The sequence below is a fragment of the Stegodyphus dumicola genome, chromosome X1, assembly GCF_044657685.1.
Source record: "Stegodyphus dumicola isolate Sdum_Otavi_A_Nest chromosome X1, ASM4465768v1".
Classification (NCBI taxonomy): domain Eukaryota; kingdom Metazoa; phylum Arthropoda; class Arachnida; order Araneae; family Eresidae; genus Stegodyphus; species Stegodyphus dumicola.
The window spans coordinates 87,806,170-87,829,033 of NC_140780.1; the positions used below are offsets into that span (position 1 = coordinate 87,806,170).

A 22,864-nucleotide genomic window follows, 5' to 3' on the forward strand; every position below is an offset into this window, starting at 1 on the left:
TTAAATGCTACGTACTACTCGAAATGAAAATTTCAATTAAATGCCATGACACTAATTCAAATACCCAGACATTTCTTATCTTGAACAAGCTCATTTGCTATTTTTTCATCAAAATGAGAATCTGTCTTGGCACATTTTTCAGACCATTGGTAGACTACAAACTCACAAAAACCAAGATGTTAGATGTAGTAAATCAGATATTTTGTCCCTGTCTGATGTATAAGAATTTTAATCAAAATACATGGTAGATATCGTTATACTTCCTTAAGAGCAAAACATTTAACGGTGTGTAGCACCAAAAACTAGTAAAAGATGTTCCTCCCTTTACTTTCTTATAACTTTCTTCGTATAACCAAAAAATGGACCACAATGTTTTTCCTACGATTTTGCACAGAATAAAAGTTGTTCAATTTTTACCATATTTTAAATTAACTCAATTTTAGACAGGATATTTTAAGAGCTATTGCTTCAAGTACTTTGTGCAGCTGCGGCAGCGGTGACGAAGATGTAGTTCATATTCTTCTTGAATGCATTCATCATGTCCAGCAGGTGAATATACTTCAGGCAACTTTGAAGAACCAGCCTGTATCTTGGCCGCCAATTTTTTCTGAACTTTTCCTTGACTAAAGAGACAATTTCTGATTTTCGAAATTTCATTCTCAACTTATGTTATATAGTTCTTTATTTTATTTCTTTTATATTTTATTTCAATTTTATTTAATATTTTTACTCAATTATTGTGTTTCAATTTGGGCTCACCAGAGGCCAAGCGGTAAAGTCGCTGAACACTGGTAGTTCGGCCCGAGGTTCGAATCCCGCGAACGGGCTGGCTGCATGGGTGCTTTTGTGTTTTCCCCATGTGTAACGTGTATACGAGACAGTTCCATTAGAATGTTCTCCACGAAGGCATCGCTCCCCTTAGGTACATAGCCCTCGAGGCTTTGCCATAATCACACACACACAGTGTTTCAATAATTTTTGCAAATTTGTTTATCTTATTTGTGATATAACTTACTTGCTTAAGCCTTGGGGTATACTTTGTGAAACACGGGAGTTAAGAGTTAACGAAAAAATATAACCTTTGACTACCATTTATGGTACAATATAGAAAATACAAGCAAAAATATCTGAAGCGAGGTACGCACGTTCTTCTGTGATTAAGCACAGGTCAATTGCTCGCACTTTGTGGCCAGAGCACTGACCTCTGATTAACCCGCGAGCGCGCGCACTGGGTCCAAAGGACCCGCGCGATTAAACAAGCCTTTCTCAAAGCGCACGTATTTTACGCAAGTTGTTGAGGTCCAGTGTAGTCGTGTCTTAGGTCGACCTCTTCGTGTTTCCAAAGTGTTTTCGTTGGGACTTTATTTGGAGTTCTGATTTTGATGCTATTGGATCTTTTAGACCCAGCGCGCCTATTCGTGTTATTATTGCATAGTTGATTTGTGATAGTATAGAAAGCGGCAGAAATGTCACGTTGTCTATTATACAACGAAGAAATATTGCAAAAGTTATCAGAAGTATCAATTGGCGAAGAATATATTGAAGAAAATGAGGATGGAAGTGATCATGAATTTTTAATTCACATGATTGTGATTCAGACAGTGATATAGATTCTGAAAACGAGTGTGAGAAAGACAAATTTTTTGGAGGGAAAAAATTATCGGAAGTAAAAAAAAGTAAATAAAAAAATGCATCGTTTGTCCAGCAAAATAGTACAAAAAAAACGAAAGCGCGTTTCGCCGAATGTGAAAAGTATTTGTATTTGGAGCCACGAAAACACTTTCTTCAATGTGCTGCTCACATTTGTTGTTGCATTTTCATCTGTATCTATATGGTGCTAATAAAGAAAATAAGAATCGACACAGAGTAAAGAGTATCGATACAGTACTATTTTTGTTTCCTTTGCTAATAAACAATTAGATTTCCTATTCCTTTAAGAAATATTGGTTCATAAAAGCATTTAGAGAAATTAAAAATTTTAACTTGCATATTTAAAAAAAATTATCATAAAATATGTTATTGACATAAATGTCACATTTTTTCTGAATATTCATAACATTTTCTTCAAAAAATAAGAACTGGGTCTTTTGGAACCAGTGCGCGCGCTTGCGTAACTCATATGAGCACGCGCGCTCGCGGGTTAAGTTCACTCCCTTGATAGCTAGACTCTATATAGATTTTTAGTCTTAAATTTGTAATATACAGACAAGATTAATAACATTTGATTGTTTATCTTTGTATAAAACTCTGCCGATACTGAGTGTAATTAATGCTTGTTTGTACACTTGCAAGTTGTCATAAATTTTTGTATACATTTATTTTATTATGGATAGAGAGTGTTATTATTTCATAGTTGTGAAAAAATTATTTATTAAGAAGGTTTATATTTGTTTCATTACGGGTCCTTTCGTTTCAATGTTGAGTTACATTAATTGTCATCAAGGCAAGTCTTAAACTCTAGAAGTATAATTAATAAAGAACAAGTGTTAATAAACAGTATGTGTGCAGTATTATTTAAATTACTCGATTTTTATTCTTTGTTTTAGAATTACAGCTTAAGGTTATAACTATTACATCTTTCTCTGCAATTTCGTCATCAGAAATGTTCTTAGGGAGTTTATGTTTTTATCTCCATTTCTAGAAGATTTCAAAATATGACATTTCCTGAAGGAGAAAAACCTACTACCCTCGCTTTCGAAATCAATGGCATTTTATGCAAAATCTGCATCAAACCAAACTTTGTTTTTGCCACATTACGCATGATTAGAACATATATTATGCATACCAGATTTGAAGTAGTGCTATGATAAAGAATTATATTCGTTCTCCCTGTGACTGATTAATTACTAAATTTACCATTATTTTAAGATTATCTAGAGATATCTATTTTCATGAAAGATATGTCTGAATCATCTTGGAATAATTAAAGCTAATTATAATCTGAGATTAATCATACCTTGCTTTGATGACTAGTACTTGAATAACACATAAGAATAATTACTATTTGTGAAGACGTAAATAAACATATAAACCGTAATAAGAATAAATATTATTATTGTAGTAATTTTGTGACATATCTTTACAGAGAGAAGATTTTTTAAAAATCTAAAACGATAAGAATTGTTCAGTTTTCAGAAACTCCCATTTATTTGCAATAGGGAAAATAAATTTATCTTAATTAAATAACACTAAATCCTCTTGATAAAAGTAGTCTTAATATCCCGTAAGAACGAATTGATTAGGTTGGTATCTTAAATTTGACTGAAACTCGGATTGTAAATTCATTAATTTTCATTTCTTCTCCTAATAAAAGTAACTCTTTTGCAGCTTAGATTATTAATCCTCGTAAATATTTCAATTACTCAAGCTCTTAAACATTTATTTATTCTGAATGCCTGTCTGAAATATGATCAAACAGTCTTCTGAGCTCCATCAGATTTGTTCAATGAATATCCACTATGTATAAGAATAACGGATATCATAGCATCTTCCATCTCCCTTTCCTTGTCATTTCTGCAAAAAGAAACATTAAATAAAAATTAAAAATTGTTAAATATGCTTTACTGCTTTTTTATAAATGGTGAGTTTATCTCATTCCGATTTATATTTCAACTTCTTTTTTTAATCACATAATACTCGAATTTTCTGTGACATCTAAATATCAGGCTTCACCTATCAGAAGTTTTAAGCAGGCTTATTTATGGAATACAGAGTAATGGAATTAGAGAGTCACTCAGTGCTAGACTTGAAAGATTAAGCGAAGAAGACAGAGTGATGTGAAGAGAAAAGACTTAGAACATCAAAGAGATTTTGATTTACTAGTCATGCAAAATTTTTAGCAAATAAGTCATTTTAGCATTATTTTTAATATGTCATCATTATGTCAAACATATTTACAAATAACGGTATGCAGATGTAAGAGATTTCTTTTATATACTAAAACTTCACTCAAAATATATTTTTCACAAGCATACTTTCAAAATACCCCAGACTTTAGAATTAATAAGCAGCTGAGAATTAAATCACTTACATAAACTGATGACAGGTTTGTATAAACAAATGTTAAGATTATTATTTTTATAAATACCTAAAAAGAATTTATTGGTAACGGTCGAACGCATCGGTCATTTTGCTATCTCATCATAGTAAAAGTTGGCCAAGGAACAGCACGTAGGATAAACCGATATTAGCCTACGAGGACAAAGGGGAAAGATGCACAAATACATTTAAGTTTACTTTTGGAATCGAGCTTATATGCTGTGTTTCGCTGTAGATGCCAACCTCCGTTAATCATCGCATCGACCAAGGTGGCAGTTTGGATTCAATACCTGGGTAGCAACGTATTCGCGGATAACATTTATGTAACTAATACATATGATGCTTAGCAAAATAAATACTTAGGACTTTTAGATATACTTTGATAATAAATAAATATAAAATTCAAATCCTTCAGATTTCTTAACACAAAATATTATCAAATAGTTAGGGTAAATAGCTGTCTGTGAGAATTTAAAAAAGGAGATATTAATTAAGGTACTCTACGCTTAGAAAAAATTGTTAAAAACAATGAAGACACTTTTTGTTTCTTTGAATGCGCATGGAATAGACTGCCAGGTTCCATAAGCATGGTAGACTAATTTATTCACCGTGGAAAGGAGAATCAATAAATGCTATTCCGCATATATTGCGGAAGTTCTAATGTATTGAAATTAGAAAGGCGATAAAAGAACAGGCCTCTTATACTGTCTGAGCAACATAGTGAAAGTCGAAATTTGTAAAAATACTGCTTATTTCACTGGTTACAGTCGAAAACATCGCCGGACGTAAACGTCGCGAAGAAAACAGCGCAAAGCGAAAATGTCGTGGTACAAAACATCGTGAGAGAAACGAGAGCAAAGAGAAAACGTCGCTGTTCTAAAACATCGTGATACAAAATATCGTCGTCGAAAATAAAGCCATTCAATAACTTCGCAGTTTAAAAACATTGTCATAGAAAATATCGTGGTAAAATATATAGATTCTACAAATAATCGCATGACGTGTTTTTCAGACTTTAAAAGTTGTAAATGCATATTCGCATAATAGTTTGTAAAAGAAGGAAAGAGAAATATATTTATATTTGTAAGTCATAATTTTGAATTAACTAATACATTTTTGATGAAAAACTGAGAAGGAAACCTAAGCATTTAAAAACCGAAAATGAGTGGAAAATTAATACAACTTTATAGCACTTAAATTTTAAACTTACATAGTTAACTAATAAAGATCTATAATTTGTATTAATTTTCTATAAGTAGCATACATTTTCTACTCATTTCTATAAGTTCAAAATGCGATGCAAGTTGCTGCGATATTTTCGGCGGACACCGATTTCACCAGGTTTTCACATGTACAATTTCATCAAATGCTACATGAATTGCGTAGTTATTGAAAATAAAGGCACTGACAGGTATGAAAATGAAAGTAAATGTTGTGAGTTCACGGTTTTAGATCCCAATTTATAATAAAGTTTTAAGTAAGTTTTTTTAATATAATATTACGTCTTATGTTAAACATGTAAGAAAACTAATGCTGAATAGTTCATTTAAGATTAATTTGAAAAATAAAAAATAAAACACATTGATAAGATTATTGCCATTTTACACTCATCTGCGCTTTTTCCTTCCATCTTTATATGAATTCAGCCAGGTTATGTACTCCTTCTAGTTTCCACACTATTTTGTTCCATTAATGTCTTAATTTCTCTCAGATAATTTTGTTCCGATATCAACAACTAAAGCTACTATTAGCAGTTAAATTATAAATGTGGATTCACGTCTTAAGAATCATCCAAATTTTCTTAGGAAAAGGTAATATTAATTTAATTAAACAGTTAAGATGGTTTCCTTGTTTCATTCAAATACCAAATAAAAAATTACACTTCCTAATGCATATAAACAGCTGTCACAATGTCATGCTATGGTTCCGCATATGGGATAGCATAGTGCAGTAGCATGGCACTTGCAACCTATCCAAACATCTAAAATTCATTATTCAGTTGGGATATGAGCTCAACCTGGAGCTCTCCAAATTTCCAATAAGAGAGTATTGCAGTATCTCGCGGAAGCGGAGCTAGCCTGTACACGATACTGAACACATAGCTCCATTCTTTCCTGCGGTCTTGGAATTCTGAGGTTTCACCTTTCGGACGTGCTTAACCCACAGCAAGGTAGATGGCGGGGGCGGAACTGAGTTAAATTCGGGCTGTCAAAAGTATGGTGCTCAAGGCTCTTGCCATCAACAGGCACAATTGACTCTTTAACACGATGGATGTCGTGGGCTTGTGCTGACCTTTCTCAAACAAGTGAGATTGGTAACAACAACAACTCAGTTTAACTTGTAAAACTGATGCATTTCAGTATTATTACGAATAATCTACAGTGTTTTAATATATAACAAAAAAGAGAAAAATTATTTATCCATTTTCACTGCCAGAAGCTTGTAAAATTATATCATATGAATTATATATCTCTGCATATTTGATTTCTTCTTACAACAAGCATATACGTTCTTGCCTTACCTTCACATGTTTAATTTGGGTATTTCCATCGACGTTATTGAAAATCTCGACAAAAACAAATTTACGTCCGAAATGTTGTATTAGATAAAACTCAGGCTCCGTTATATCATTTATCTCAGAACAAAAAGTCATATTTTCCACTTTGAAATGCATTGTACTTTTCCTATATTCCTGTTCAATAGTATAAAAATGCTTTAAATATGTTGATGAAATACTGGATTAACAATATAAATTTAAAATGGATTATAAAATCCGCGAACTCCAACAGTTTTTCATTGTACGAATAATGAACCTTTCTAAATATTATTTATTGTTATTCTCTTTATTTTATAAGCATTTTGTTTGGGTTCATGTACTTAATAGCCCCTAGAAGAAGGATTCGAAAACGAAACGTAAGCCTTAAATTTATGTTCCAAAAATTCTCTTTAGCTGAAAAGAAACAATATTTAATAAATGAATGGCAGCATTTGCTCTTGCTGGGAATAATCGGTAAATTAGCTTTTGAACTGATACAACATTGCATCCTAAATGCGGTGTAATGTTATTTTTTTATTAGATTACTTTTTAGTATATTCAACTATCCTGCCACAGTGATTATGCTTAATGATAAAATCATTTGTTATAATGCTAGAGATTAAGAGTACTGTACTTATAATCGTTAAATTTGATCTGAACCAAGTTACTTTGCTGGTATCGTGTCCAGTGTCATTGTTTGTCAAGCCACGAAAATGAAGACTCAAGTTTGTTGAATTAGTTTTTAATGAGTCAGTCAGTAACTTTCGCAAAGTACGTATCTTCTGAGGACGGAAATCGTGACGTCATACCTTAGCTGTCATATGTTTGTACTTCGCGAAGGTTACGATCCGCCTCTGTAAAAGTTGCGTCCAATGGTTGGACTTGCGTGTGCTGGCAAGGCGAGGGACAGAGGTCTAAGTGAATGGGGGTTCTTCCTGAAGTGTCCATAGATGGATCGACTGCTGGAAGCGCGATCGATAGGGACTTGCGCAAAGGAGCGCGATTGTTTGCCTCGCACACAGCACGCTCCTATAAAAACCCCATTCGCTAAGTGAGATAGCCGAGTAGCCGAGCAGTGCATAGTCTCTCAGCTAACGTAGTGTATCAGTGAGACATTGAAACTTGACATTGATGTTCCTGCGTTATTTCTATAGCTTAACGCTCGCTGTGGTTAAAGTGGTCGTAATCGCTCAGCTTTTGTGCGCGTGTATGTGTGTGTGTCACTTTTAAATGCTCCTCTTGTGATCGTACTTGGAAATGATCATCGAATACTCTTTCGTTCTGCCCCGGGAAAAAGTTTATAAACTTTTCTAACGGACTGCGAGGCGGCAACGTGAAAATGTTGGAATGGGAAGTTCAAATTTAATAGATGGGAAATGACTGCTCTCTTCGCATAGATTTTTTATTTCTTCGCTAAGAATATTCGGGGAATTTTTACGACTGTGTTTTATTATACTTATCGCAATTAGCGATTTTTCGCTTAATATACTTGATAGATGCGAAGAAAAGAATTACTATTTTTAAATCCGGCTCAGGCTGTTTCACGGTATGAAGAAGTATAAATATTTCAAATATATATTTTAAAGCAGGCGAGTAAATAATAAAATCTTTTAATCTATATGTAATACTGGATGGTATATAGTTATTTATGTATATATGTATATATTAAGATATATATATGCATGTATATGTACACGTTTTCAAACTTGTATGTACGTTGTTGTACACAGATAAAGAGATGAACATCACTTTTTCTATGTTTTACAGAAAGTACGGAGTCCACCTTGCTCTCAAGTTTGTTGCTCGTTTCCTTTTAACTGTCTGAGTTGCAAAATTATGTGAAAAACCTGATATAATGTGCTATTATTAAGAAGATTCTTAAATATTCGGACACAGTGAAAAATAGAGATAATGTGCTATTTTCGTAAATTCTTAGTGGAAGAGTCATAAAAATTCTGTTACGCTGAATGAACATCAGTTATATTTCTGTAGAAAAGTGCCAAATGTTGAAGAAATTCTGTTTATTGTGCTGTATTGGCCGAGCGTTGAATTAACTGAAGGCATTTGCATCAAATGCTATTATTAAGTATATATAATAGCTGCTCTGAAAAGTAGAGATTATATTCTGAGTTCAGACTTATAAGCCCTGATAATCCGCGAACTCAATAAATTTAATTGTCAGAGAAATGAATTTTGAGAAAACCTTTGGCTAAAGAAAATTCTGTAATCTCTATATCAAATAGTAAAAACTAAACCGGAACAATGATACCTACCGGCGAGACAAACTGCCGCACCCAGAGGAAAGTTTGGTGGTCCCATGGATTTTGTAGAAAGTACTTTCTGTATGTCATGCTGCTTTGGACGTTTCCCTTGAGTGGTAAGTTTCTGATGCATGTTTCTAATATATATTTAATCACTGTACATTTTATGCATGTGACAGATACATGCTGGCTGTCTACCGAAATAGATTAATAAGCTATCTAACCATGTTCCACCACGTGGGCAGTTACTTTGCAGTTTGATATATAAATTAAGTTCTCCTTGTTTTCATACTTAGAAACTGAGTTTGAGCAAATATTTTGTAGTGCAAAGCATAACTTTGATACTCATTTGAATTATCCTCACAAGATTCTCGAATTTCATGCGATTTATGCCCTTTCTTTGTAATTACAAAAAATTAACATTTATTGAAAGAATGCCAGAATGAATGAGAAATGTTGAAAGCATAATTTTGAACTTTTCAGATGTTTATTAAAATATTAGTTCAAATGAAACTTTCCAATAAATTTTTAATACTCTATTTTAATTAAGAAAATAATGATATATTTTGGTATAATAGATGCAAATTTCATTTATTACAATTTCCGTTTTTATTTAGATAGTGTTATTCAAAATAGCAGGTAATAAGGTTATTTTATGCTATGAATATTAATTCTAAACAAATAATATTTTTTAAACTGTTTTTGCTCTAAAATACAGTTTTACAACAAAAGACGGCAATTTATTGTTAAATGTTTTAATCTAATATCCGAGAAAGTGCATATGAGCGTCTTCTGCTGTTATAATCCTCTATATAGTTTAAGACACAACTTTAATTTCTTTGATTCATTAGTTAGTTTCTTTAACACGTAATTAACTCAATTTATTTCCACTACCAGAATATCCATTTAATTCCTTTTAAACTTATATGGTAGTAAAATTGGAAATTTAATTATTAGAATGTGCAAAACATCCGAATGAAAACAGTTGCGAATGAATTATCTTAAAACTATAAAATTTACTCTAAACATTATATATAGAGATATATGTGTGTGTGTATATACGTATATGTATATATCCTAAACAGCACTTTTTTAAAATATCAGATTTACCTTAATACAACGTAGAGTACACCGAATTCCATTAACTTTAAATTTAAATCGCGAACTCAATTTTAGTATAAACGTACAGCAGAATGTTAAGTAGAGTTTACAACTTTAAAATACAAAAGTTCATAATAATTTGAATTTCAGATTGAGGGTGAGCGTTTTAATAGAAGACTACATATAAAATTATTTACTGCGCTTTTGTGAAGTCTTTACTGCTATTTGCTTTTCTGCTTGTCAATTTTGGTTTTCATTGAAATAGAGCACTCAAGTTACATAAACGTTAACATAATTCTACATTTTTATCAAATTTTTCGAGTTGATCATGTAATTCCAACCCTTAGTTTTTATTCACAGAACGTAAATACTCTTAATTAAAAGGGAATGAACGTTATCCTAGAAATAATGTTCATTAAAGTAAATAATTCTTCTCCAAATACTTTTTCAATTATAATACTTTAGGTTTCATGCAAGACATTGTGTTAATTTGAAGTTATATTACTTGCTGTTGTAACCTGTACTCTTATTCTATAGTAACACTATGCTTTCACTATATTTTTAAAATAATTTTTTTAATTTTTTAAAAACTTTTTTTTACTTATAGTAACACTATGCTTTCACTATGCATTTGTGTCCAGCAGGACCTGCTTTTAAAGGTATATTGAAAAAGGCTTACATTTATTCAGTACACTTATCGCGCTATGCTAGATACATTTCCCTGTGCTAATATTTGAAATGCTTCAACGAATATCTGAAATTCTTCGGATAGCCTGACGAAAGAAAGCATTAAGACTAACTTTCATTAATTTTAAAACTTTTGAAATATCTTGATTTAAATAACATGTGAAAACACCGCAGCGCGTTTAAACCCATGATTTTTGTTTCCCACTAACTTTACTTCTCTTGTCTTTATTCAGTATTAATTATCAGGCTCAAAACAGAAGGAAAACATTTCTGCAGGTAAATGACAAAATTGAAAAATATATGAAATAAATTAAAATAAATTAAATGAAAGGAATCAAATATAGTTACGCATCTTAAGCTCATAAAGATATGTATCTTTAGACACTTTAAATAATGTTTTTTGCTTTAAACGATGTCTTCGATATATAGTTATTACATAATCCAATAAAATGCAATGCATAGAATCTAAACAATTTCACGTTTTATAATATAATACGCTGAGATGTGATTAATAACTTCTTACTCGGGTTTTCTAGTGTTTCCAAATAAAAGAAGTGGCATCTGGTATTTTCAACGGTCTTTATTGATGCTGCTGCTTATACTGCTGAATTTACCTTACTTTGTCTCCACAAAATTCCGAAAGCATTAATTAGTTCATATTCCAAATTTATTTAGTTAGTTTGTAAAATACAATGTTTTTATAAAATATTCTACTTCATATCTAATCACTTTCTATCATCGAATAGTCTTGGTAGATCAATAACAACTGAAAAACGTAGTGAATCATACTGCAAACAGAACCTTTAGAAAACTGCAACACCTGACGATGCCCATTTTCTCCCCCTGTTCCCGACATAATTTTCTGAAAGGTACCAGGAAATGGCTCTGATGAGTCAGCTTGAGACTGATCCGATTAATAGCCGCACTGAGCTAACCTAAAGAACGCTGAGCTACAATATTTCGGTATCTAAGAGCCGATTTAGTGGGTACCAATCCCTTCGCTTCTGCCAAATCCCGCGCTATATAGTTCCGTCGCTACTTCAACTTACGTATTGACAATAGCTTTGCTGCATTTTGAGGTTTCAATGTCAGGAATGTGCCAGCTATTAACTGTTTTGAAAGCAGCTTAAGTGAGCTCGTAAAAGTGTCCACTGACAATAAAAAAAGGAGGGGATCTATTCAAATCGTGTTAAATACTTCAACAAGAAGCCAGCGTTTGCATTTTAATATGTAGACATATTTAGGGTACTATTTTTAATTAAGTACTGACGTAATATTTTAAGATTATCAGCGATTTATTTTAGCATTTATCAGTGCCGGGATAATGTGAGTCACTTGCTTTAGGTCAGTTACTAGAAGGGGCTCCAAATTAGCTATGAAAATTCAAAAATTTCTCTTAGAGAAAATACTGATTTTTAACTTACTTTCAACTTTGAAGCACATTAAAATATATTAAAAATATATTTAAAATAATATAATTTTATTAAAACTATTCATAATAATTATAAAACACAATATTCATAGTGCTGTTTTTATTTTAACAAGCTTTCCAAAGTTTATGAACTAAGCATGAACTGCAGCGCAATTACCTGTAGTTTGTTAAAGCAGATTTAATGCGTAAAAGCTTTTTAGAATTGTATCAGAAATTTTTAACAAGGTGGGGGCGCTTTATCTTATAAAAGAAGAATAATTTCTAATTAAATATCTCACAATTTACAACAGTGGAAAATACAAATAATTGTGCGTGAACAAGAAATCATTAAAAAAATCTATCATTACTTTGTTAAAAAAAATTAAAATCACTAAATATCATAAAACTCCTATAAAATGACTAGTAAATTTATTTTAGAATTTTCGAAATATTATGTTCGTTTATGTCAGTTCATCTTCTAGAAGGTTCTGAGACCGAACGATGAGTTTTCTAAACGAATTGTGGAAGATTCAAGCCAAACTAGTCTAACTTATTCTAATATACCTGATATACATATAAAAATAGGTTTCAAAGGGTTTGATATCGTTTCGTTCATTTTAAGGTAACCGCAATAAAAAGCATAATTAAGAAAAATACTTTTTTTTGCTAAAAATGTTTTTAAATTACAGTTTGGAAAAGCGTAAAACGTGAAAAAGATAAAGGAGTCATTGAGAGAAAATTGTTGATTTAAAGATTTAAAAGTCTGAAATTAAAATCTATTAGTTTAGAAAGAGAAAACGTATTCACCGGTGCGAAGAAAAGTTCATAGCGAACACTTGTCATATTCACGAAATTTAACACATTGAATTCCCTGAGGTGATGAGATAGGGTAAAGGTAAATATAAAACGCAAAGCATCATTAATTATTATTAATTCTAAAATTGTAATTATGTCGTAGGAATATAATAAGAACGATAGAACGATAACCTATAAAAATTTATCTAATAATAAGCCATAGCTAAATCAGAGTTAGCTGTCATATAAAGTTCTGCTCAAGATTAAGTAAACCTTTCTTACAACAATTCATTTCATTAATAAAAGATGAATAGTTAAAGACTAATTCATCGATTAATCGATTACGCTAAAGCATATAAGGGTTTCTGCTTTAGGAAGGATTATTTCACGGACGATGTTTTGTAGAAAAGTCTGGTATTCAAATTATAGAGGAGCCAATACATTGGCTATACGCAGACAACCTTTTCACCATAAACCAGACCAAGACAGGCTTTCATTGCTTCCTGCTTAGCTACTTGTGAACGCAGATATTAAGAGAAAAGCTAGGAGCACAGAACTTATTATTTAAAAGTTTCTAACAAGAATTTCACAATGAGGAAGATCTTTTAAAATGAAAGTTGTAAATCTTTCTTAACATATTGAAAAGGATTATTTATTGATTTATGTTAAAGAGGAAAAAAAAGGAAAACTAAGAAGCTCTAAAATTTATTATACGTAGAAAAATTTAAATTAGAGATGAAAATATGTTAAGATATTTAAGGAAAGCCAATCATTTCAACATGAAAATCATGATCCGTTTACGTCAGTTTCATGTTCTGTATAGGAATATTGACGTAATTTGAAAGCTGTTATGGATTCAGAAGCATTAATATAATAACTGTAGTAGTAAATTTCTGAAAAGTTTACATAATGAAATTCAAGCTCGTATTAAAGTAAAAAACATTTTTCATTAATGGGAATCAAATGGCGAAAAATTTTCTACAGTGTTCTACATGTGTAAGCGTTTCATATTGGCCGCCGTTAAATTTTATGACTTAGTTTTATCTCTAATAATAGGGTTCTTGTTGATAAGAAAGATAAGTAACACAAATATGGTATGGGCATCAAGATCAGAGGTTATTAAGATATTTATTTATTAATAAGTACATCCTTTATTAAAAGTTTTACCATAAATGATAAAAAAAATTGTACTGGGAGGAAAATAATAGCATTTTGAAGTAGATTAATTTAAAAATTTTATATTTATTATCTACGTGGGATTTAATGCAGCATGAAAGATAAAAAGTAAAGAAAACCCTGTAATTAAAAGTTATAGGGTAAACTTGGGCACCAAAACACTTAATTGAAAATATACTACACTAAACCACTTTCCATTTCTCTGAAATTAATATATTCTAAACTTTAGAATATAATCTTTCTAATGGCATGTGAACAAACCTCTAACTCTTATTGCTATGTGTATAAAGAAGCTCCGCAACAAATTCTGCAGTTGCCCATATTTGACTATTATTTTAAGTAATATGGGCACAATTGCCGGAAATATGGGCAGGTTGCATTATTAAAAAGATAAGAAAAACTGTCATCTCTACATTTATCTTTTCCAAACAGAAATACACTTTTATACAAATTATAAGTTTGGCAAATGATAAGAAGTAAAATTAAACTTTTGCTATTGAACAAATTGTATAGCAACAAAATCTCCAAGATTTTATCTATAAATTAAAAATAATTGAATAGTGAAAATCAGATAAACTATTAAATTAACACAAACTATTACAAACTTAAAGAAGAACAACTCTTAATGAGGCCTTGTACTTTACCATACGCTACACTCACCCTCTAACTCGACGCATTCCTCATAGAACTAGGATGAAAAAGAGCCACAACAATGCATCCATTCCTGACCTTAATTTTCATCATAATAATTGCCTCATGAAAAGAAAATATCATAACATTTTGGTACTGCCCATATTACCCTTAATCTTACCGCTCTAGTGACATTATTCAATAGTTGGTATTACTGCCGTCGAACAGAGAAAAACGACACCGCCCGCAACTGCCAACGATTATTACACTCACATAAAATTGCAGCCTTTTATGGGTTTCATGTAACATTAATTAATTTCGCGTGTTAAATCTTGAGTAAGTTAACTAAAATATAACAGCAACCATAATTTGAAATATCTAATAGTTGTACTTACATTAGAAATGGTCCGTTTGCATGTCTGTTTGAACTGCACAACAGCACAAACTAATCACACAGTCGCCATGACACTAGAACATAGCCAACGCCGCAATGAGAATGCACGAACTCAAAACCATTAAGCGTAATATGAGCATTCGCTAAAATGTGCCCACAATATCTTAAGTGCCCATATTTACCAAGTTTATGATATGTAACTCTCAATAAATTCGAGCGCTCAAGGCAGATTGCTTGAAATTTAGTTGCATTATTTCTAAGTCTATGCATTTTTTACTCTATAAATCTGCTAAATGTTACGCATTAGTTTCCTTCCTCCTGCCCAAAATACCATATAAAACACAAGACCGAAGTGTCATTGGCGGCCCACTTTATAATATTGGATTCACTGTGACAAAACATTTTGTTTGAAATTTGAAATGTCCATAAATGGTCACTTAAACATTTTATTTGTGTTCTGATACTACAAATGGAGTCATAATTCCATGAAACGCAAACTGAACAGATGTCTTGGGCGTAAACCATGTTGTTATGAATATTATTTACTACTTTAATCTATGAATGTATATTGAGTGATGTTTAGATTTTAGTTCTACGCACATCAGAATTTGGAAATGCATCACACAATATAAACCATTTTAAATTTTGTATATAAGTTTAGTAATTGCTTATATTATGCACTATTTAAACCTTTAAGTTTTCTATTTCAGTATTGTATTGAAATAATTTAAATATGTATAATGTAATCATTATTACTAATACTGCATATTAACTAATCTAAAATTTGTATTTTAATTGTAAACATTAGGATTTTCTATTTATATTATAAAAATATAATTTAAATAACATGCGCAAAAATCAAAATATTTGGGTGAAAATAAGATTTTAAAGGATTTTTCTTTCATGGTAGGTTTAATTGCAAAAGATACTTGGTCAAACGTTTAGGGATCCATGGTCATGGAACCAATGGGAACTTCATTCTCCCAGCGCCGGGAGCGAAGAGGTTTAAACCCATGCTTTTCTACTTCAAAACTATTCCTTAAATTCATTTCTCAGCATTTAATTCTATCATCTGGCTTAGCATAAAAGCAACAGCTGTAGGTTTATGAATGAAAAACTGCTAAAATGCATAATTTTGTGATACATATGGTAACATTAATTTTAAGTTTAATATCTTTGAGATAAATGTTGCATAACCTAGAACATAACTGAACTTTATTAATAATCTTAGTGTGACTGAAGCAATCACGTCAGACTTAAAGCAAACTAAGCAAGTTATCCGTTAATATAAGTAGTTAAAAATTCTTTCTCTGTCATGAAAGAAGAACGAAAAAGTTTTTACCTAGGAAGAGTAGAAGATGAAGAGAATAAACTCAAATGGATCGATTTCAAGTTAAAACAAAGACATTTCCCACGGAAAAGAGTTTTAAAGTGAGAAGAAAGGATCAACATTTTGTATTTTTTGTCTTCATCTTTTTAGGTTTATTTTACTTTTATTTTTTTCCTCAGATAGAAGATAAGGTGACATTACGACAGTTAGAAATAAAAACCGGGGTGGGAAAAAAAAAACTGTTTTTGACGTTAAAACTTTTACTGGGATAAGTAGAACTTTTTGTCTATGAGCCATTGCCTCATATAAAAATTGTAAGACGGTTTCCTAAGTATGCAAAAAGTAGAAGTAAATTGTTACAAAATTTCAAGGATTTATTTCTCATAAATAGCAAGTGTTAACTAATTAGTTTGGCTTATGTGTTAAAAATGGGCTACAATGTCTAAGAATACGGAAGTTTGAATAAGCTTTGCCTTTTAGCTTTCTGTTTCATTAGGCTTTTTAATTTCTATAAATAATGAAATACGTAAGAAGAAATTATCGAATATTAATCCAAAATTTATCTTTACTAATAACTTTCCTATTTATAAAAATGGAAAATGCTTTTAATTTTGCCTCATTTGGGAACAAAAAGTAGTATACATCAAATGCAAATCCGTGACATTTTGTCCTAAGGTTTAAAGTTTCTCAGCTGTTACTGTAAATATTGCCTCATTAAATTCAAAAATATGTTTCGGCTCAAAACGTTTTAGCAATCCAATGATGTTTATAACAGTCCCGTAAATTAAATACATTTTTTACAATTTTAGAAATTTTTCCTGCTTACGTTTTACATTATAAAATTATCATTATCATTTCTGAACGCTACATTTCTCTGCTAAGCAATTTAATGGTTTAGTAATTTATTCTAAATAAAGAAAAGAACATTTTCGAAAGATTAAATATCACAAAACTAATAATGAATCAGATGGGGAAAACTGCGTTTGTCTACTCTTAAGTAATAAAATTTTCTCATTTCGTTTTCGAGAAGCTCACAGAGTTTACTCACATTTTCTGTATTTTCAGTGCTTAAAAAATTATGAAAAAGTAGTTTTTTAACCCGTTCATTCTGTATTAATGAAGCTATATTTTTCCAAGTATGTAGAAAATTACACACAAAGACATTAAGTCTCTTTCGCGAATTAGGATTTAATATGCCCAGTTTTGCTTATCTGGGATTTAAAGCCACCCAAAACAATTTTTTTAAATTTAAGATATAAATTATTCAAGTTACAAAGCGCGTTCCAGTGGAGAACATTTTTATATTCTTATCTTCAATGTCGACAACAACTTACTTTATACAATTTGTAAAATTTTGCCAGTTTTGTATATGTTGTCATATTCTCGTAAATATCTTTTTATCGGGTTATCTAGCCCCATTGCAAATGCCCCCCTAATATTCTATATTTCCGTGCAGTCAGCCAAACACATGCTTGAATTGTATTATTTTCCATAAACAGAATTTGGGGCATTTAAAATTATTTCTTTGAACGCTGCAAACTAAGCAAGTGACGTGACACTTTGATAGTTGACGTATTTTCTCTGCGTGTTATTGATTTTATTTTGACGTATTTGCTTCTACCTTACTATCATTCGCGTAGACGTCCATATTAGAACAATGACCGGTTTCACCTACTACCAGTTCACATTAATGCAAGGCGTGAACACTGTATAGACTAACCTTTTCCCGTGGGATATAGACTTTAGTTTTCCTTTCATTTTGGCCATTTGAGGAAGTATTCAGGCAAAAAAGTAAAGAAAAACGATATGATAGATTCCTTCCATGTCCCACTTCATATTATTCAGCAAATTGTAAGTCTCTAATGCGGTCTTAAAGACTTTGAGCCCTATTTAATATAGTCAATACATTGGATATAATATATTCAATATAAAATTTCTTCAATTCTAAAATTTCATCAAATAGCATCAAATTGGCACCCCTTGGACGCTGCGCCCAGGGACGGATGTTACCCCTTGCCCCACTCTAGCTACTTCACTGGTATTAAAGATAAGGTTTCCAGTTAGGAATATCTGGCAGATTAGGAAATTGTTTATTGATTTTTGCTTGTAATTAGAACGTTTGATTTCAAATGATTCAACCATAACCACGGTTTTACACTTCCATTTGATGAAACTTCCGTACGTATTACACAAAAATGACTGAAACTGTCTTGGGTTTCTTTGAAGGAAAATCCATATTACACGTTCATCAAAGTTTTTTCTTGTTTTTCCCAATAATTAGCTCTAATTGTAATTTCCTTATTACAGACAGCTTATCGCTTACCAGATTAATAACTTCGTCTCGGTCCACTAATTCTTTACAAAAACTTGCTACAGACGCCGAAATCCAGTAAGGTTTTACTCAAAGTAGTTTAAATTGTGTGCAGGAATCTACTTTTAAACCGTTTATCCATTTTATAAAAACAAACATTACATTTAGAAAAGCTAAAAGAGCAAAACTAATTTGAAACAAATTACATACCCAAACAATTTTGATTGTAATATAACTGTGAAGAAAGTAATGTGACTGTGATACTATAAGGCATTTCTCCCACCGTCCTAGCGTGCCTTCGTGATGTAGTGGTTCTGTACACTGAGCCGGTATTCTAGAGGTCCGTGGTTCGATTCCCGGCGAAGGCGGTTGCTAATTTTTCATCTCGCCTGCTTCCAAAAAAATCTTAACGTCTCTCCAATATAACTGTCTACGATCCTTTCATGTTTCACTCAATGTTAAAAATATTATTGGCTGCCAATCATTTTATATGATAAAATGGAAAAAAGGAGTAGATACGTATAATGTATAAGGAATCGAACTACATAAAGGGTGTCGGGGAGGAAAGTTACAGTTAATTGTTTTGCTTTCTTACATATTTTAGCTTTTCGTTTTCAGGTTAAATGAGGAAAAGAATCATGTTTAATGTTTTGCCACGCATATATTTGCCCTTCTCAGTGAAGTATTTAGCGGTTTTTCTAATGTGGAAATTACATGAGGAAAGGATCACAGGACTGACATTAAGAAAATATATATTTTATTTTTGAAAGAGATTCTCATTTTAATTATTATTGGTGAGTATATTGCACTTTTCAAGCACGTTACCTCCAATGTGCGGAACATTTTTGGTTTCCGCTATTTTAAGAGCAATAGTAAAAAATATTCAGGTTTGTTTATTTAAAAACATTTTAGCATTTATTATGAAATTACATGTTTCATTTTCTTACTGGAAACTGCATAATACGCATAGTGATAGTTACAGTATTGGGGAGAACAAAGATGTCTCAAAAATAAAATGCATATAAAATCAGAAAGTTGAGAATAATGTTCGTTTGTGAAAATTTTCTAAAAATCTGTTTTCCGAAGTTAAGAATAAATATAAAACAGCCCAGTTTGTAGAAACATTTCGCTTTCCTTATCACATGTCCTCGTGGTGTAAATTGAAAGCACGTCCGGCTAGCAAACAGTGAGTTCAGGACTTCGAATTCCAGCAAGGGCATTGCTGATTTTGTCTACTTTCTGCTCCAATGTAAACCTAATCACTCAACAAGTTGCTTATTAATTTACGTCGAGGAGACTGTAAAAAAATTTATCCTTCCTTAACGCATTGCCATTGAGATAAACTTGTAAGCACGTCCGTTAGCAATCGGAACAACCGTAGTTCAAATCCACACGAAGGTACTGCTGATTTTTCATATTTTCTGCTCCGAAATAAACCAAATGACTCTAAATATTAATGGAACATTCATTTACTGCGATCATGTTCACAATTTGACATAATTTTCTTTCTAATAAATTTTGCTATTTAATATGTCTCTGCTAGACTGTTTGTGTAGGCATCAATATTAACTCCAACCACAAAAATATAAAAAATCTTACAAACGTATATACAAGTAATATAACCATAGCTTTGAATATTGCGTGTCCGTTTTCCAATTCACAGCTATAAAGTGAATGCAACAATAAAATAAGGGATTTCTAGTTTTTTAAGTCGATACGAAAGCTTCGTTTGCACCATAAGGGAATTGTAATTTATGAAGCAACAAGACTCTTTCGCTTTCTTGTTATTTGCTGTTTCGATAAAACAGAACATTTCATTTCCTTCAAAAGTGGCCCACCAGCGGCCGAGCGGTAAAGTCGCTGAACACTGGTAGTTCGGTCCGAGGTTTGAATCCCGCGAACGGCAGAAGCTTTGAATTCACAGTAAGACTAAGTACTGCTATAAATAGCATAGTATAGAGCCTTTCTCATAATTCGATATGTTTTTACAACATTCCTAAATTTTACTGACTATTGTTATGTAACCATCTGTATATTAAATTTAGTTCTGCTTGGTTTTAGTTATGCATGTATGAAGCAAATGAATAGGAAATAACTATTGAATAAAATGTAACGCTTTGCTTAAAGTAATTTTGAATTTGATTTTCTCAGTACTTTAATATCTCTATAAAGCTTTTTCATAGTATATTTTGTGATTCGTAAGCTTTGTTTTACATTTCAGCCGTAACTCTGCTAAATTGAATTTAGAATTCTTATCTGCCTGCGGCAGATCTTCGAAAATGCATATTTACTTCACAAATTCACGAACGCTCAGAAAATGAGTAAAGGAAAATTCCGAAAGCAATTAATATATCCACTTAGTTTATTGCTTTGCATTTGTTTTAAGACTCTGCCAAGCATTTGGTTTAATTAGAAGAAGCTGGCTTCGTATTCTCAAGAAATATCTTTTCTGAAGTTTCGGAAGTTCAGACCCGTTATATTCCTGTCTTTAATTATTATAAAAGAACTCTAAATAAACGGAATAACTTGAACTACCGACAACCCGGATATTCTAAAAATATGTCTAATTATTTATTTTATTTTACCTCATCTAGGCAAACGAGTTAACTACAATGTGCAAGTATAGAAATTTAATCTTTCGTTTACCGTATTTTTTTCAACAATGTTTATAAAGTTAAAGAAAAAAGAGATATTAATTAGGTAATTGGAAACTTCACGTTATACGGAAGAAAGGAAAAGGTCTCTTTATCATAAAGAATAAAACGTAAGAGACAAAAGACAGAAAGGTATTCATCAAAAGTCTAAATCATAATAACTAACTCAGTGCACGCTCACTACGCGGGGTATATATTGTAAGCCTAAACTACTTTCCTTGAATGTAGAGGTAACATGCCGTCATCTTATATTTTTAATCGAAGAAATAACTCACAAATTAAATAAAAAACAGTAGATTCACAGACAAGATATGTTTCCTTTCCAGTGTTTTCATAAGCTGCTTACTTGCCATATGTTGTGAGCCAGTGATATATCGTTGTCAGTCATGTAAATCAAAAGCGCTTAAAATTATATGCTATTTTATGTTTTTCACTTTTTAAATCAACAAAGAAATTAAAACGCATAAGTAAATTTGAGACAAAATATTTTATTATGCCTAAAAGTAATCACATGTGATTCGGATAACTACAGTTGTTCCCATGTCTTTGATGAAGGTAATTTAATACATACTGTATTCATTAAATTTAAACGATTTATTTCATATTATTTAGTGTTATGAGAGAAAATATCTCAAGCTGAATATCCAGGTAACGAATTGAACGTACAATTTAAATTTCTCACTTAATTTTTTTCAGTTATTCAAATTAACGCAAAATATAATGTTTTAGTTTTTTATTTCAATATTTTGGTCAGTACAAAAAATCCTCTTTCAAATTTATAAAAACGTATTCGAAACTAAAAGTATTTCGTTCTTTTTGTTTGTATAAAACCGAAATGCACTTTCCTCCAATATCAAGTGAAAAACTAATTTCATGAAATAAAATTGAAAAATGATAGAATTTATTTCTTTTTCATTTTAAATTTTCACTTCAATGTTTTAAGAAATTAATAATGTAATGATGTAATAAAACTGAAAGAATTTCCGATCAAGACTGATTAATTTCAATTTTTTGTACTAAAGCTTTAGTTATTGTACTGCGGAAGAAATTGGTTCTTGTTTGAGCTGAGGGCAGGCGAATTGATACTAAAGTGTAATTCGGAATTATCACTACTTACTAGAAACAAAATATGAAAATTTGAGCATATCAGTAATACGTAATAACATCTTACGTAATTATTAATAACAATAAAATATTAGTGATATGGAATGCTTTTCGAGTTATATGAAATTTAATGGAGTTTAAATAGAAAATCATAAAAGAGAAAGTATTACAGCAACCTCTGTTGTTTTTTTTAATCTTACCATGCTAATTTTAATTATAATTAATATTTTTGGAGGGAAGCAGAAATTTAAAAATTCAAATCTTCGTTTATTTTGCGTTGCTTGTAAAAGGAAAAGCATTATGAAATTTAGTAGCTGAAATCTGGGCTACCTTTGCATGTAACATACTTTTATTAAATACTATCTCTACGTCTTTATTTTTTTCTCGACAAATGGCAGACAATCATTAAGAACTGCTATTAAATAATACTAATGTC

At 31.2% G+C, this 22,864-nt stretch overlaps 1 protein-coding gene across 2 annotated transcripts in view; it reads left to right on the forward strand.

The window, feature by feature from the left end:
- Positions 1-7,639: 7,639 nt before the first annotated feature.
- The window catches only part of LOC118186523 (uncharacterized), a 512,903-nt gene continuing 497,678 nt past the window's right edge, over positions 7,640-22,864 (forward strand). For both annotated transcript variants that reach the window (XM_035356639.2, XM_035356640.2), the window contains exon 1: positions 7,640-8,951. In XM_035356639.2, coding sequence (XP_035212530.1) covers positions 8,837-8,951 — 115 coding nt within the window. In that variant the 5' untranslated portion in view covers positions 7,640-8,836. The remainder of the gene's footprint in view (positions 8,952-22,864) is intronic.